The sequence below is a fragment of the Heliconius melpomene genome, chromosome 10 (genome assembly GCF_056956725.1).
Source record: "Heliconius melpomene rosina isolate 202511_hmr_F chromosome 10, ASM5695672v1, whole genome shotgun sequence".
Classification (NCBI taxonomy): Eukaryota; Metazoa; Arthropoda; class Insecta; order Lepidoptera; family Nymphalidae; genus Heliconius; species Heliconius melpomene.
In genome coordinates this window covers 6,152,543-6,171,116 of record NC_140398.1, presented here as the reverse complement: position 1 = coordinate 6,171,116, position 18,574 = coordinate 6,152,543, and the positions used below count along the sequence as shown (strand labels likewise).

The 18,574-nt window shown below is 33.5% G+C and overlaps 1 protein-coding gene across 2 annotated transcripts in view; it reads right to left on the bottom strand.

Moving 5' to 3' along the window:
• Nucleotides 1-689: 689 nt before the first annotated feature.
• Nucleotides 690-18,574, bottom strand: part of LOC146535313 (uncharacterized) — a 212,387-nt gene continuing 194,502 nt past the window's right edge. For both annotated transcript variants that reach the window (XM_085191359.1, XM_085191360.1), the window contains exons 6-8: nt 17,870-17,981; nt 10,865-11,043; nt 690-3,090 (exon numbers count right to left, since the gene is read on the bottom strand). In XM_085191359.1, coding sequence (XP_085047485.1) covers nt 3,002-3,090; nt 10,865-11,043; nt 17,870-17,981 — 380 coding nt within the window. In that variant the 3' untranslated portion in view covers nt 690-3,001. The remainder of the gene's footprint in view (nt 3,091-10,864; nt 11,044-17,869; nt 17,982-18,574) is intronic.

The window sequence follows — 18,574 nt, the reverse complement described above, 5'->3', positions numbered from 1 at the left end:
ACTTCTTATTCCTCCACTGCAGTGCGTTAAAATGAATTTTAGTACTATCAGTATAACCATTAAATATAATGTTGTCTAACCCTTGAGCCTTTTCTTGTGAATTCTGAGCTTTGCCCTAACACCCCTAAGGGCATAATATAAGGTACGTTTATTACAGGGTTATATAAAATCGTTAGCAATACGATGAAATTTTCAAAGGAACTTTCTAAGTGGGTTAGAAAAATATTTTTTTATGTAATAAAGACACCGTCGTTTGGTGTAGGTTTGGTGGACTGGTTCGATTTCCATTTGGGGGAATGATATAATAATATTTTTTTATTTTTTCGTTCTTCTAAGGAGATAGAGCACGGCGTTCAGTTCCGCCACTCAACACGCAATGTCTCGAGAATTCAACAGAAAGTGGGGAATGGAAGTGTCTTACAAAGACTTTCCGCAGAATTATAAATACTTATTAGATATATTAAAAATTTATGAGATGAACGAAAATATACTCCTATTGCAATGTCTTAACATTTCTTCATTTCATTCCTACATTCCTTCTACATACCTTCCTATGTGCGGGATACAGAGTGAATGGGATTTTTTATATTAGAAAAGAATTAAGCGATATTCTTAAGGTAACTTAACTTTAATGGTCTCAAATAAAAACCACGCTTAGAAAAGGAAGATCCAATAAAACACCCTTTTTTTAAAATGAACAATAATTTAATATCCTTATATTCTACAATATTTACAGTATATCAACAACTTCATGAGATTTGTATCACAATTAAATATACATTATGTATGTTTATTTACAATGCTTGGTTTTATAGTAGAAAAGTTAAATACACTAAGATTTTTATACTACTAGCGACCCACACGCGGCTTCGCCCGTTTAAACTTATTGTTATATTAGAGCCAAATTATACACAATCTTTATTAAAATTGTAGCCTATGTGTGATTCTGATGTATCAGCTGCCTTCTTGTAAAGTTTCATCTAAAACTGTTCAGTAGTTTTTCCATGAAAGAGATACAAACATCCATATTTATAGACGTTCACATTTATACTACTAGTAGGATCTATTTTAGGCTATATGGCGATTGCTGTGGATTCGTATCCCAATGACAGACATTTTGTCAAATGACACATTTCCGTAATAAAAATTTATTACGGAAATGATAAACTCAAAAGTATGAAACTTGTGAATGGTATTTACTTATGAATACAAATTTTATTTAACTTTTACCTTAAGGTAGCATTAAAAATGTCTTTTATATCGTTAAACAAACGTTTTAATTAAAATATAAATAGTTATAGAGTTCAATTAAATAAACGCGGCCTATAAAATATTATCTAAGTTTAAGGTGCTTACTACTTACTATCTATAGATATTCACATTCAAATACTAAATTATAATTACATTTATAACAGTATATTATTCTGATAGTCGATTAAAAAAAACAATTAGTTACCAATTTTTATTTTAGATATGCGTTTTAAAGCTTAAAGTAGAAATGGAAAAAAATATATAAGTGATCAATCAATTAATAGACGGACTCAGAGTCTTTGATTAACATTTAACTGACATTAATACGATTAAGAGTGTGTGAAAAAATATAAAATGTGTATAATGTATTAGTTACCTTATATACATACCTACTTATGTAAGAAAAACGTTAATAATGACTTGTAAATAAAAATCACTGCTTTTAAAAGTCTTAATGATGATTGATGATGATTTTCATTAAAATTCCGTTACAAACATTATTGATATTCCGTACAAAATTAAACATGGCATAAACGGGACTTTTTTATCAAAACACAACTCAACTGAGCTATTCGTTATAGTGCTTCCAACCAAACAAACCCTTTAGCTTTGTAATATTAAGTTTAGCTTTCTATTTCAATGAAAAATATATTAAATTTACAAAGTAATTTCACAGTAAATCTCAAATTTCCTCACCCTTTAAACCCTCTAGGCATATAGCGTTGAAATGACAAGTCACGTCAGTGACTCAACAGAACGGCTTACCCTTACGTTACGTAGACGTCACTAAGTGAAGTACGTACGTGACTAGCAATTTGTGCTGTGGGAAATCTTCGTAAAACCCCCATTTTGTATGGGAAAGTAATTAGATATTGTCTACCCAATATTTTTATGTATGCAAACGTGATGGTCGTAGGTTCGATTTGTACCTAGGGATATGATTATGTAATATATAATTTCATTTTTCGTCTCTGATAGACAAATTGCGGCTCTCAGTCCCACCACTCCACTCAACTCGCAATGTCTCACAAAATAGGAATCAGGGTGATTAATTTCTCTATGCTTAAGCTGCTATATACGGGAAAAACGTGAATCTGCCTAAGAAAAATTAATGTATGACAATAAAATTACTATACTTTTCAAGTTTTGGTACTTAATTCTTAGGTGTATTTTTTCTCATTTTGCATTAGTAACTAATGTTAAAACAAGAATATTTTCATCTATATATATAAAATCGAAAGGTCACTCACTCATCACGAAATCTCAGAAACTACATGTACTAGGAATCTGAAATTTTGCATAGGAGTTACTTATAGGACGTAGGTGCTCGCTAAGACGGGAATTTGCAATATTCGACTTCTAAGGGGTTGTTTATGGGGTTGAAAGTTTGTATGAAACTTCGTTTCGACGAACGAATGACAAAGACAAATGTCATTAACATTTGTCTTTGTCATTCGTTACTAAATGCTAGGAGTCTCAAATTTTGCACAGACGTCACTAGGACGTAGCCATGGAGACAGAAATTAATAATAACGTAGTTTACGCGGGCGAAGCTGCAGGCGGGCCGCTAGTTATATATATACGTATAGCTTAGTTGACTATAATAATATTCCACATAAAATAAGATTACGGAAGTTCTGTTTAAACATAAATTGAACTTGTTTATTACAACAGATATCTTATTTAAATAATTTTAAGCTTTAACACGCATATCTATTATAATTACATGTAAATTTATCTAATATATATGTCACCGTAATATGTAAAAAGGCAACATGTAGAGACTCAAGTGCAGTTTGTAGGTCGTCGACGAAGATTGCATGGCTGCTGGGTTTTCACCTGGAACAAAATGCTTGAATTAGATTTTTTTTTCAAATTTAAACAGGTCGGTGAACGGTGGTGACTATTAACACGACAGTTGCGGGTTCGGTTCCTGATCAGGGGACTGAATTACTTTAATTTCTTCCTTCTGATAATAAGACGAAAGGCGGTGTTGAATTCGGTCACTCAACACTCAAAGTTTTAAGACTTGTGCGAGGAACGAAGTGTTTTAACACTGATCCAAATCTACCCTTCATTATGCGGATACACACAGGAACTGGAAAATTACGTATAATATATGAATTTATCTAAACACATACAAAGTTCCGTGCTACCATTGTATAATAATAATAATAATTTCTATAAAAAATAATATAAAAAGCACGAACTAAATTACTTAACTAATAAAACTGTAGTGTTTTTAGAAAATTACCATTTACGCTGAGAGCCTGAATGAAACTATGCGTCAGGTAACATGTATGACATTTTATATTTCACATGTGTAATTAAAAATAGAGGTTATTTTAAATTATACACGAGGCCGTCCTATCGCTGCAGCATAAGATCCGACGGTAAACATGATGGTTGTGGTTTCGATTCCCACTCAAAACTGGGGAGATTTCCATTCAGCTCTGTGGACTTCACAAAGTACGGCGTCGAGTTTCGCATCTAAAAAATTAATCGGAAAGTGGGGAACGGAGGTTTACCCTTATCTTTTATTTTAAGGTGCCGCCCAATTATAATGATAAATAATCGTACCTTCTGTACCATATTATAATCCACAGTTACATATTTTTAAGGTTCCTTACATAAAAAGGAAAAAGGGGGACCCTTATAAGTTCGTAGTCCGCCTGTCAAGACCATTTGTCACGAGATTGCATGGAGGTATCGAATGGAAATTAATATCAAATATTCAGGTTTACGGTCAAAGAAAGAATTTATGAATTTATGAATGAAATTCATCGCGTAATCAAAACCTATGGAGTACTTCCCAGGGACCTACAGTTATGAAATATGTGATATACAAACTTATATTTCTAGTTCACTTACATACAAAATACCTGAAAAAATACCGTTTCTCACTTAAGTTTCTCATTTATAAGGCTATTCTCGTTTACCGACAATCCTGAAATTCGTACCTACCCTCGGTGGGCGAGTACGACTGTCGCACTCCCCTATTTTTTTTAGCTTCACACTGTATCTCGCGTATAGCAGGGTAGGTAGAGGGGACCTAGTGCTAACACACTCTGTTCCCCACGCACCGCCCAACTCTAACTAACTCAAGGCCGCACTTTCTCTTGTTACCAGAGTGAGAAAAGTGTCGAAAAGAGTCATTTCTCCAAGCGGAAATCCCCTCTTAGTAAGTGTCTAAGTGGCTTATTATTATATTTTTTACGATCTACTATTCGGGCTTGACCAATTCCTTTATTTGTATGACATGTTATGTCATCGTGTAACATAGTTGTAGCTTATGTTACTAACTAAAATTAATCCATACATATATTGTGATAATCCTGAGCTCTAATAATAGTCGAACGCTACTGTGACGTAATTTGGATATTTGGCTATAATAGGTAATGGTTGTTGTTTTAATTGATAAAATTTACTTTTTTCATGAGTATTTTTTTCGGTTTTAGAATAGAATAAAAAAACTTAAAATATATTGCATACAAAACCAATATAATAAAATGGAGAAAATTATGAACATAAATACAGAGCATGAAAAGGCGGTCTTAAATTATTAAACAAAATACGAAAAACTTAACTTTTAAATCAACACAATCAAAAGGTAGGGTATTATTTAGGCTTCGTTTTAGTCGTATGTTCTATAAAATTTGCCATATAATCAAAACCAGTTATAGGCTATTAAGAAGAACTTGCAGTACAAATATAGAAAAAAAATACAAAAAAAAAAATTATAAGCAGAACCCACAAAAAATATTATTACGAATTTATATTGGTAGTTCATGTAGGCACTTAACTCACGAAATCACCATGAAATTAATACGGGACCCTCAATTACCAATTTTTTTATATTAAAACATAAATATTAATAATTTGTCTATAACTAATTCAAGCGTCTTCTATTACATTATACCGTCTAAACTACACTAACATTTACCGCTGTAACGGCGTGAACCACTCAGGTTTATTAAATTGACTCACGTTGTTTTTTTTTCATACAACTAGTTATTTTACAAGTATTTTATGAATATTATTTTATAGAGGCCAATTGTGGCGTAGGGGCATAAGCCTGTATAATACTATAAACGCCAAAAGTTGTGGATTCGATTCCTACTCGAGGGAACGACATATTTAATATTTTTAATTCATTGCATTGGTAACGAGGCAAAGCGCGGCGTTGAGTTCCTCTACCTAAGACGTAATGCATCTAGAATTTGGCAAAAGAACCGTGTTATCTTGTTACCACAGGGAGGAAAATTAAAATTATACATTCCCCCGAGTGGGAATCAAACTCACAACCGTCGTATTACAGTTACACGATATGTCACTGAGCCGCAACTACTTCTAATAGAAATAACATGTGCGTGACACACACTGAAGCTATTCTTCACTGTGTGTCACGCACATGGCAGGGTAGGCAGAGGGATCCTGGAAATCTAGTATTAAGACACTTCGTTCCCCTCTTCCCACCATATTGCCGAGATACTGCGTGTTGAATTGTGCAACTCAACGCCGCACTTTGCCTCGTTACCAAAGCAAGGGAATTAAAATATTAAATATTTCATTTCCCAAAGTGGGAATCAAATTCACAACCATCGCGTTTACAGTTTGTAGAATTTAAGATTTTAACTGCTTTCTGTGTATTATTTCTGTATCTTATAGAATGAAATGCGAAGCAAAAAAATTGTTAGCTTTTTTCAAATAAAACCCCTTTGGCGACCTTTTGCTGGGTATATAAAATATATGCCAGTCTCAGTATCAATAAAGTCAATAAAACTAATTCTTACTTATATTTGAACATAAGTAGAATATAATCTAAGGATCTCTTAATTAACGTAATTTTGTAATACACGAACGTTTACATTGTGTTCATCTTTTAGACAGTTCTAAATAATGAGAGGATTTTCTCGCAATAATATAATTCATTATTATCTGTTATTGAAGAAGACGAAGAGTGTGAAAGAAATTGTTAATGCCATGATATAAATGATATTGAAGTTGGATAGTTCCTGGTGATGGTCACAACCACCATCGTATTCGTCGGTTCTTTTCTTCTCGGGGAATGAATTATTTTTATTTCTCTCTAAGATACGTCTATATCTTCGAGGTCAATACGGAGATTTGTCGTACGTGAGGATTATTCCTATTAATGCTGAAGTAACCCAATTTCGATCTGGTATGAAAAATAAAAGGTCTTGATCTTACTTAGGTAGTAGATAATTTAGACAATTTAATTAATAGAGTTTTAAGATTCCAATGTATGGTTATTATCTTTAAAATAATAATGTTATTGGAATACGAAAATAATTCAGATTTGAGACTAGTAAATAATATGTAATTTAAGCGGGCAACACAAGTAATCATTTCTGAATGAGGTCCATAAGTCGATATATCTGTAGTGCATTATTTTGTAAAACTTATTTATTCCGTAATGACATATGGAAAGCTATGATTTGATTTAATATATAGCACTGACTTAGTGTATAGTCATTCGAATATCTTGGGTAGACAGAAAACCTAGTGTTAAGAATCTCCGTCCTCGCTCTCTGCCTAAGAGAATCATTGCATGTTATCACAAGGGTAAGTAAGAATAAACGAAAATAATCCATTTCCCTAAGTGAGAGTCGAACCTACAATAGTCGCGTTTATAGTACGACGCTATCACATGACTCCACAATTTATGCAAATTAGAGAAAAAAATTAAATAAAGTCACGCAATTTTCTCCGTTTATTCTGCCAATACTTTTTGCCGAATATTTTTCTCTTTACCATGTAATTTGATTAAAAGGCTGCCCCTACACGTTTCGTTCAATTTAGGTGTACAAGTGTAGGTCTGTAAAAGGGTTTGACCAATACAATTTCCCGCCCTAATACAACCTATTTATAACGACGACTGGGTTTTGGGTAAATAAATTATTTAGTATTATAGATTTTTTTTCTTTTAGCTTCACTCTGTATCTTACATATGGCAGCGTAGACAGAAAGACTACGACGAGCGTAATAAAATAAAATAATAATAATAATAATATATTAAATATATTAAATGCAAAAACATAACTTGATTGTTATGCTTTAACGAATTTAAGATTCATTATTTTCATTCTCGCCGCGCGGGCGAAGCCGTAGGTAAAAAATAGTAACAATGTACAATAATAAAAGAGGAAAATATTGTCCTTTTAATAGAAGATAAAAAAAACCTAGATTTCAAACGACGCAATGCCCCTGTATAATTTAGTACGGATGCATAGTTACGTAGAAGCACGTAACGTTTGTTAGAGTTGGACTCGATCCAGAACATTAGCTTTGGACCCCTATCTTGCTCAATAATTGTGTATGGATCAAATACTGTAGTCATAAATAAATTGGAATATAAGCATTTGAGTACAATATATCTATTGCAGTCGAAGATTTTGGGTTCTAATTCCATGATAATTTCATTTCATTCAGTTCCGAAAATCTCGAAAGTGGGGCCGCCGAGATTTTCGAGATATTGAGAATTAAACCCACAACCCTCATATTTACAGTCAAACAGTCCGCCACCACCGCCTCTAAGTACTTTCTTTGTGGCGTTAAATTTTGAAAAGCATTACGTGTTTTAGCACTAGTTTCTCTTTAATTACCTAACTTGCCCTGATAAATAATGTCTGAAGCTGAGAAAAGAAAACTGCAGTACTCATTTTACTGATAAACGTAAAGTAAGTGACTCAACACTTCACCTTTCAAGATTTATCAGACCATTAAATTCTGAAAATCAAAGTCATATTTCGACTATCCAAACAGAAGACTTCTATATTACTAATATTCCCTCGACTGTTCAATCGGCCATGTCCCAACTGCGCTACAAACCATGCAATGCCTTTAAATAGATCGACGTTGGAAAATGAAGATATATGTATGCCAAAACACTGACACGATTTACCAAAATTGGGAATATATAAAATTAAAAATACATTTCTTGATAATAGATAAAAATAAAGGATAAAGATATTTAGGCATTTAATAAATATGAGGCCCTCGTTGAGTAGCGACACTTACAGACTACAAATCTCAGGTTAATTTAAAACTACTTCATCATCATACAATAGGGTTTTTATAAGGTAAGTTTGACTTATTTTTTTTATGTAATTCGTTGTCCTAAGGGTATAATCATCATTAAAATTTTAAAAAATCTATTTTAGGATTCTGTACCCAAAAAACAAAAACTGAACACTTTGTTGTTCCTCTGTAAAGAGCGTTGTCTCGAGTGGGGGTATCAAGCTGACATAAATATTAAACATTCAGATCAACTTTCTCTATAAAATAATAAAATCTGTAAGTCAACGCAATCAAAACAGACGACCATTTATGGTTTGCTTTTGCTGAATTTTGTATGATATTCACCGCGTAACAGTTATAAAATTTGGCACGAGTGAGAACTTGTTATACTCGTACAAATAAAGGAAAATCCGAAAAGAAAAAAATTACAAGCATTTCGTAGAAACAAACATTGCAAACTTATATTTGTAGTTCATTTCATAATTAGTGCATACGCCCGCAATCTCATGTCTGTACAAAGTAGAAAGTTGTCCATTCCATTGGCCTACAATCTTGGAATTGGTACGGAACCCTCGGTGGCCGTGTCCAACTCGCACTTGACCGATTTTTAAACGGTTTTATTTAGCTCACCCCGTTTGTTTGTTTGGGTCAAATTTAGTAATTGAAATTTAACCCTCTTCTCGTTAACCGATTGATCTGAAATTTGGTATACGCCTTTGATTCTGGTGACAATACAATTATCCATATTCAATATTATTGTGAATCCAAGATGGCCGCCGCTACAAGATGGCGGACAACTTAGTTTTTTTCAATCCCATCAATATGGATATCAAATGAAAGGGCTTGTCAAGTAGAATTCAGTGGACTATACAAAATCAAAATCCAAGATGGCCGCCACTATAAGCTGGCGGACAAGTTAGTTTTTTTAATTCCTATCACTACGGGTATCAAATGAAAGGGCTTGTCAAGCAGAATTCAGTGGACTATACAAAATCAAAATCCAAGATGGCCGCCGCTACAAGATGGCGGACAAGTTAGTTTTTTCGATCCCATCAATATGGGTATCAAATGAAAGGGCTTGTCAAGTAGAATTCAGTGGACTATACAAAATCAAAATCCAAGATGGCCGCCACTATAAGATGGCGGACAAGTTAGTTTTTTTCAATCCTATCAATACGGGTATCAAATGAAAGGGCTTGTCAAGCAGAATTCAGTGGACTATACAAAATCAAAATCCAAGATGGCCGCCGCTACAAGATGGCGGACAAGTTAGTTTTTTCGATCCCATCAATATGGGTATCAAATGAAAGGGCTTGTCAAGTAGAATTCAGTGCACTATACAAAATCAAAATCAAAGATGGCCACTGCTACAAAATGGCGGATAATGTAGTTTTCAATCCCATCAATATGGGTATCAAAATAAAGGGCTTGGTAAGTATAATACAGTATACTATACACAATTACAATATGAATCTCCCACCTAAGTCAAGATCTGGTATCCTGTCGAGGACTGTGTGGCTATAGGGTGGCTAAAAATGAGACGTTGCTAGGGGTACCACCCAAGATAAAAGGTAAAAGCGCGCCGAGAACTGTATGGCACTAGGTGGATAAAAATGATATGTCGTTAGCGTTTTCCCCTCAAGATTCAGGCACATCTTGTTGTACATAGCCTTGTCCCTCTATTGGACCTCTGGGGGGGTCGTTCGTAACATTCTCCATTAACCTTGCAATAATGAGACATCGAGCCTCATTTCAACGAATTGAATAGCATGAGAAATAAAAACTAAAAACTTAAAAATAAAAAAGTATAAAAAAAAATTTAAGTTAAACGGTTTTATATTGCAGATAAATGTACTAAAAGCTAAAAAATAATTTCATAGAAATTATGATTACTAAAATAAAATCGTGGGGACACTTGCTACTTACCACTAGGTGGGTGAAGTCTCACGCTATGTCTTTCAATTGTAGATATTGGACGTGCCCCACGATTTTATTTTAGTAATCATAATTTCTATGAAATTATTTTTTAGCTTTTAGTACATTTATCTGCAATATAAAACCGTTTAACTTAAAATTTTTTTTATACTTTTTTATTATTTTATAAAACCGTGATCACTTTGCATAAATGATATACCAAGGTGTCGTTCTCCAAATTATCGAACGTTGAGCGTTGAACGTTATGGTTGGTGTAAGATGACTGGATCTAGATGTGCCCGGGTGCCTATGGTAATTTCACCATCAATCGACGATATACGTAATATATAATATGTAAATTACGCAAAACAGATTCGATTTAAACTATCTACATCTTCCCATCCTCATTAGACACAGCGCGGCGTTAAGTTCCGGCACGCAACACGCGATATCCCAAAAATTAGGCAGTGCGTGGGAAAAGGAGAGCCTTAACATTAGGTTTACTTTGGCTACCCTGGTCTATGCGGGATATAACGTGCAGCTAAAAAAATAAGAGGAGACAACTATGAATATATTTAAAATAATTACCATCTCTATAATTATCAATCTGCCTAATCTAAATGGGTAAAAAAGAGCAAGAATAAAAAAAAATACTTACCATTAAATATATGAACGAATATACTAGCTGGCACCGCATTGTTAGGTACACAAGTGTAATTCCCCGCGTGAGAAACACTTGCTGCTGGTATCAGGAGATCAGACAGCCTCTGCTCCGGATCCGTTGTCACGTTTATACCCCTTTCCAGGTCGTAGTTTATCATTCTACTGTTGTGGTACCTGGAAAGGAAGATAGAATTAATATTTATTTATATTATTTTCTTTTTTTTAGCTTACATATATGTGTGGGGTAGGCAGAGAATATGGGGGGACTTAGTGTTAAAACACTTTCGTCCCCCACGTGTTGATTGGCGGAACTTAACGCCGCAGTTTGCCTTGTTATTTGAAAATTAAAACATAAAATATTTCATTCTCTTGAATGGGAATCGAATCTACAAGTTGTCGCGTTCACAGTCATATGCTTCTGCCCCTGGACAACGACTAGCCTCAATTTTATTTTCAAAGGAAACAAATACTGAATTAAATTAGCAGGTAATAGAACGTTGAAAACTGATACAAGGTATACAAGTAACTGGTAGTGTTAAATAACATTGACTTACCAATTATTTAGTTTAGTTTAATTTATTTACTTAATTTTTTCCCAGTCAACTAATAATAATAAACAACAGTGCTTACACTTATACCTACTTATTTCAATTTCGTTACCACTTTTTTTACATCATTAAAAAAAAAAAAACAAAAATTACAAACTACACTTTACATCGTCATATTTTTGTTTTACGTTATTAACTCGAAACACTTATGTTTCTCATTAAGCACAAGTGCTTGTAGTTCAGTGGAATGATATCGACCTATCGACCTATCAACTCGGTAACTTCAAAATCTTACCAAAACTGGGTCGTCTCTACATCATCATTATAATTAATAAATATACTTTTTTATAGGTCAAATTTTATAGTAGCACACTTATTATTTTTATTTTATATCATAAGTTATAGTTACCTGAAACATCCAATGATATTTGAGTTAATTTTAGTTAAAATTAAATTAAAATTTTAATTTATCTCATATGCAGAGGGAACCTAGTGTGAAAACACTCCGTTCTCCACTATCCACTTAATTTTCGAGACCGAAAATAATGTGAAGACGATGGAAAACTATAGTGCTCTATTAGGTATACCTGACAATGTATTATGTTCAATTGTTGTTCTATAATTATAATCATTTTAGTATAATCGACAATTATTGCAAGTAATCGTCACGTCCTGGGGAGGATTCCCACTCCAATTGATTCAAGGATGGTGTATGTAAAAGAAATATATTTTTGAACCTAGTCTAAAGTAAAAAGTTTTAGTAAGAAACCAAAGAAACAAAATAATTTTACTTTAAAATTTAAAATTAGGTCTTCACAAGCACTTGATCACTAATTAACATATTAAGGTTAATATGCAACTTAAAAATTCTAGAAGTGAAACCGTAGCTATTACATTTGGTGCGAGTTTAGAAAACGGCTCTACGTTTTTTTTATACACTTATAGAAAGGTAAACAGAACTTAACGCTGCGTTAAGTTCTGCCACACATTACATAATATTTCGAAAATTGGCCAGAAAGAGGGAAACGGGGTGTCTTAACTAGGTTCCCTCTGCCCACCTGCAAAGGTATGTGGTACACAGCGTAAGGCCGAAAATCAAATTAAAAAGATATCTATAAAGAGAAGCTAAACACATTTCTACGAAATTATAACGTCAATACTCACTTTACAGTGAAAAATATAAACGAAAAACTGAAGTGTATTTGAGCACGTAGTTGGAGTGCTATTACGGAATGTCAGTCGATATGTTCTTTTTACAGGTACATTATGTTACAGCTATATTAGAAGCTATCATGGCACGATGAGAACTTTTAACTTTTACCCAATTTATAAAAACGGATGTAAGGCCAGCTTCAGTAACTACAGACCCATATCTGTTCTAAGTGCCCTATCTAAGATCTTGGAAAAGCTTATTAATAATAGACTTGTCTCCTACTTAGGTAGATACAACTTGCTTTCTCCTAACCAATATGGTTTTAGAAGTGGTAGCTCAACCGAGGATGCGCTCTCGAATTTAGTTGATGAGGTTGCCCAAAATATCAATAATAGAAAAAAGACTCTTGCCATATTTCTGGACATTTCTAAGGCCTTTGACACGGTCTCACTACCGATCCTTTACAGCAAATTGGAAAATATTGGTATTAGGGGAATTGTCTTGGATCTCTTTAAAAGTTATTTATCTGACAGAACACAAGCAGTAAACATTAATAATAATATTAGCAATGAAGCAAACGTCTCTTTTGGAGTACCTCAGGGTAGCGTATTGGGACCAACTCTATTTTTAATCTACGCTAATCAACTTTGCAACCTTTCTGTTCCAAATACCAAAATTATTTCTTATGCAGATGATACCGCTTTGCTTGTGTACGGTAACAGTTGGGCCGAGACACGCGAGCATGGTGAGAAAGCTTTAGCCATCGTAATAAGCTGGTTGTCCTGTCACAGGCTAACATTAAATGTGGATAAAACCCAATTTATAACTCTAGGCCCGAAACGCTCGTTGCCACCCATTTCTTTTTCTATAATTGCTCATAAATGCCACCCCGAATTAAGTCCAATTTGCCATTGTAGTAATATTAATAGATCTTCCACTATAAAATACCTTGGTGTTATTATAGATGAGAATCTCACCTGGAGGAATCATATACTAGCTTTAAGTGCCCGTATACGAAAAATAATATACATTTTCAAACAATTAAGATCTGGAGCTAGTATAGAAATTGCTAAGATGGTTTATTTCGCACTTGTCCAATCGATTCTTACTTACTGCATATCGGCATGGGGTGGTGCTCCTAAATCAATCTTACTCCCACTAGAAAAAGCACAGAGATGTATACTTAAGGTTATGACATCTAAACCTACCCGTTTTCCAACTGCCGAACTATATGACATTTGTAAAGTTTTAAGTGTCCGTCAATTATTCGTTCTGCGCTCTATTTTACGGAAGCATAGGCTCACCCCTTTCGAACCGCAGAACAATTGCGGGAAACGAAGAGTTGATAAGGTTTGCTCAATAGAGTCACGACGCACTGTCTCGGCAAATCGCCTATTTTATTACTTAAGCCCCATACTATATAATAAAATAAATAAAGAATTAAAAATATATCCCCTAACGTTGTATCAATGTAAAACTAAATTGACTGACTGGCTATTAAACTTAGATTATGATCAGACAGAGAACCTATTGATCGTATAGCTTGATACCGATGAAGCCATCATACGTACGCACACACACATCCACACACGCACACACGTCCACACACACATACACACATCCACACACGCAAACTCACACACCACATATAAACATCATGCACATGCACTCTAATAATGTTTTGTTTATTGTATACCTTTTTATTTTATTTTTTCTTTTAATTAATTAATTTTTAATACTATTATTGCATGCTTTTTTAATTATTAGTTTTTATCATTTGTTATATTTTAAAGTTTTTTCTTTTTTTTTTTTTTGTAATTGATCATACTAATTTATGAATGGATGCTTGTGAGGCGGGCGTTAATAACTGCCACACAGTTTACAACTAATGCGGTTATTATCGTTATAAATTGTTTTTTTTTGTAATTTTGTTTATGAATAAATTATATATTATATTATAACTGAATTCATGATGGTTGTGGGTTCGAGCATCACTTCATATTCAGTTTCATGCTCTATTAAGATTGAGGTCCTGTGGTGGCAGGGTACAAGCATGCGACTGTAAACCCGACAGGTTATGAGTTCGATTCCAATTCTTGGGAGTAAAGTATTTAATATTTTGAGCAGAGTAGGCAGAGGGAACCTAATGTTAAAACACTTCGTTCCCAAAAAAACCCAAAATAATTATTTTATATATTTTTTTGTCTGTTTAACAGTTTTAATACTTTAGAACACCAAAAGTAATTCAGATTAATAAATAAAGAATTGTATAGTCCAAGCGGGTAAAGCCACGAACGGAACGCTAGTGATATAATAGAAAATGAAAACAAGAATTATTGGTAACAATAGTCGAAGTTGAATAAGCTCCATTCATTTCTTGTTCTTTCCAATATTGAACTCAATAGTTCTTATCGATTAACCATCAGATCTTAAATTGAGATCTACTTTAGATCAGATAAAGTATATAAGTTAATATATCTTTTGTTCTTTCTTTTCATTTCAAGACATTTTATATAACTGGGACTGTTCCCTTCACTACTTCAACAGTGAACGGAACATTTCTTCTGATGAAGAAATGATTCTTATTTATTTAATGTTCCCAAATAATTATCTGTTTATTATATTTTTTTAATAATGTCATTATTTATTTTCATTTTTATTTCCGCCTCTCCACACGCAATGTCTCGAAAATCGGCGAAAAGTAGAGAACGGTGTATCTTAACACTAGGTCCCGTCTGCCTACCCTGCTAGGCGTGCTTATTGTTAAAACCTTATAGATTAAAAAAAACTATAAACGTGTATAAACTTTTAAACAAATTGGTTCGCAGAAAATGAGCTGAAGCTGAATGAAAACGTTGAAGAAAATCGCGGCGTTCAACTCCGCCACTCAACAGTGCAGGATTCGGCGGAAAGTGGAGAAAGGAAGTATTTTATTGGGAATGGCCTTAACATTAGGTTTCCCTCTGGAAGCCTGAAGCTAAACAAAAAGTATCGTTAACATAAGATATATTTAAATAAACAATGAAAAAGTTCTATATCGAAATCACAGACGGTCTTTAATTTTTATTATATGGTCTACGTCTACATTTCGTCTAGTTCATTATAACGGAGTTGGACGTTATACACCAAGCCAGGACTTTGGCACGCGTTAGCGCTGACTTGGCAATATCCCCATGTCGGGATAAATCGGAACTTCTAAGGTTTAAATGAGGCGTAAATTGGTTGGACTTTTGTGAATTTTGCAATAATACTGCTTTTTATGATGCTTAGCTACAAAATAAATATTTTGCTAGAAGGCATTTAGCTTGAAAAATGCAGAAAAATAGATTATAACTTAAAAAACACAATAAAGTAGGAGAAAAAATTATGGCAATTATTTTTTTTTTTTTCAATAACTATTTCTTTTCTCAATTAAATTATATAAATTATAATAAGTTCATAAAATCTGCAACGTTTACACTCGTACGTATGGATTAACCAGAAAATCTACACTCTAGTTGAATTGAGTAAATGAAACGAGTATTTAACATGGCTCCTCTTGATATAAAGTTAGTCTGGACAGATGTAACATTATTAAAATGAAACTTTAAACCAACTTATGTGGAATAAAAGTATAATTTTATTAATGGTAAGATTATTAAATAATTAAATAATAAGAATAAGGACATCGTGCCACAGTGGTACAAGCGTGTGATTAACGACGGCGGTAGGTTCGATTCTCATTAGGGGAACGATTATTCATTACTAAAAGTAACTAAAGCGTTAAGTTCTGCTACTCAATATACAATGTTTCAAAAAATCGGCGGAAAGTGAGGATTGGCGGAAAGGGATTATGTGTATATTAGGTTAAACTAAAGGTTATATGCGGGATACAACGAGAAGTAAAAAAAAGACAATAAGAAGGATAACATCTTCAATTATTCCACGTTTTAATACTATATTTAATTCAGTTAACTAAATAGAGAGGCTTGGATAATCAAACATATCAAAGAGGCGTTAGTGCGAGTTACACTTGTGTCCCAGGCACTGTCTTGAGCTCCTCCTGTATAAAGTATTTTTAAACCAATAGTAATTTAATGTAAATTAATTGTTTAAACAATTTATTTACGCTTTGTTTATTTAACTATCACTCCACCCATGGACCCAAATTCATCTTGTGGGACCGCAACCTTGACCTTGTGGTCAAAATGGTTGTCAGAATTATATAGGCTCCCCATTTAATTATACCAAATGCTAGTAACGGTTGCCGTTGATGTGATATCGACTAAGAGTTAATGCTTACTGTTAACCCAGTTTCTAACTATGGTGAAACTTTATCTAAATTATCTAAAATCGTATTTTCTAGTAAATAATTAGTTTTAAAATGTTTTATGAATAATTCTTTTTCTTCATGAAGCCTTTCCTTAACAATTTTAATTAAAAAAACAAACAAAACACACTTGGTCGTACGCAAACACACATACACAAAAACACAGTGACGATAATTTTGTTCACGCTGTATCCCGCACGTAGCAGGATAGACAGAGGGAACTTGAGAACGTAATTTTAAGACACTCGGTTCCCTATTAAGACACTTCTGTTCCGTCGAATTCTTGAGGCATTACGTGTCGGATGGACAATATTATATATTTCATACCCCAAGTGGGAATTGAACCTAGAATCATCATATTTACAGTTAGACGCAGTGCCGCTGCACCACGATGGCCTATTATTTCGATAACTATTTATTATTACAATTGCAAATTACTAATGTTTTGTATACAAAAGCTACAAATTAACAAGTTGGTCGTGTTGTTTTAGAGTACGATGATAGTTCTATGCTTTGTCCAATAAATTATTTCGAAAAGTTCTTACATATATTACGGCTATTGCAAATATTGATTCCAGGGTTTGGTTTTGTTTGGATATTGTTAGTCGGTGGTGGATAACAAGTCTAAGGAATGAATTATTGATATATATTATTCTCCAGACCAGACTTTATCTGCAGCTTTACCCTCGTAATCAAATGGAATTATTTCAACAATTCTTAGAATTTCCAAATTCAATATCCACTTATCAGAAATTAAAAATAAAATAGAAATTATATTTACTCTAGCTTCTTGCTTTCCACATCTGTCTCGCAATTGTCATTACACTGTGTGTTAAGTGGTGGAACTTAACGCCGCGATTTGTCTTGTTACAACGTAGGAAATGAAAACAAAATTGCTCAGGTGGGAATTGAATCCGCAACCGTCGCGTTCTAGACATTTAAACATCATATCACTGCGCCTCAATTGCTTAATATAATATGAAAACTTACCAAAATACAAAAGCTGGGGCTTCCGTGGTTTGCACTACGGAACACTGTAGGCGGAGGGTCGAGCCTGGTTTCAGATATTTCTCCGTTGGCCCCGATATTTGAGCTCGGGCTTCTGTAACAAGGAAAATTACACTATTAACATCGAAATCTTCATATATAAATAAAAATTTAGTGTCTGTCTGTGATCAGTCAAAATAACCGTATTTTTTCAAGTGCATACTACGTATAGTACATGATACCAAAACACAAATAAACAATTTTAAAATTCTAGTCTGTCTGTCTATTTTTTTGTTTATTCAGACTAATCTCCGAACCAGTTGAACCGCTTTTAACAGGGCTAATATTGTTATATAATTAAAATGTAAAAAAATCCTGAAAGAACGGAACGGCCATTTTACCTTTTAGAAACGCAATGGCTGTCTCTGTGTCGCACAATTAGCATTGAATTGTGCGTGTAACGCACATGCGTTTAAATAGAAAATACTAAGAATTGTGTCTGCCAGCCAAACGCGATGTTTAGAAATAATTACTATAAATATTTCGACGGATGGTTAAGAGAAAAAAAATGCTTTAAATGATAAAGAAATACCGATTATTATTATTATATACAAAAAGAATCTTCACCCTCACACAAGCTTTTGTCTAGAACTGGTGCAAGTTTGTAATCTATCTACATTCTATAGTTTTTCTTTGTTTCAAATAACA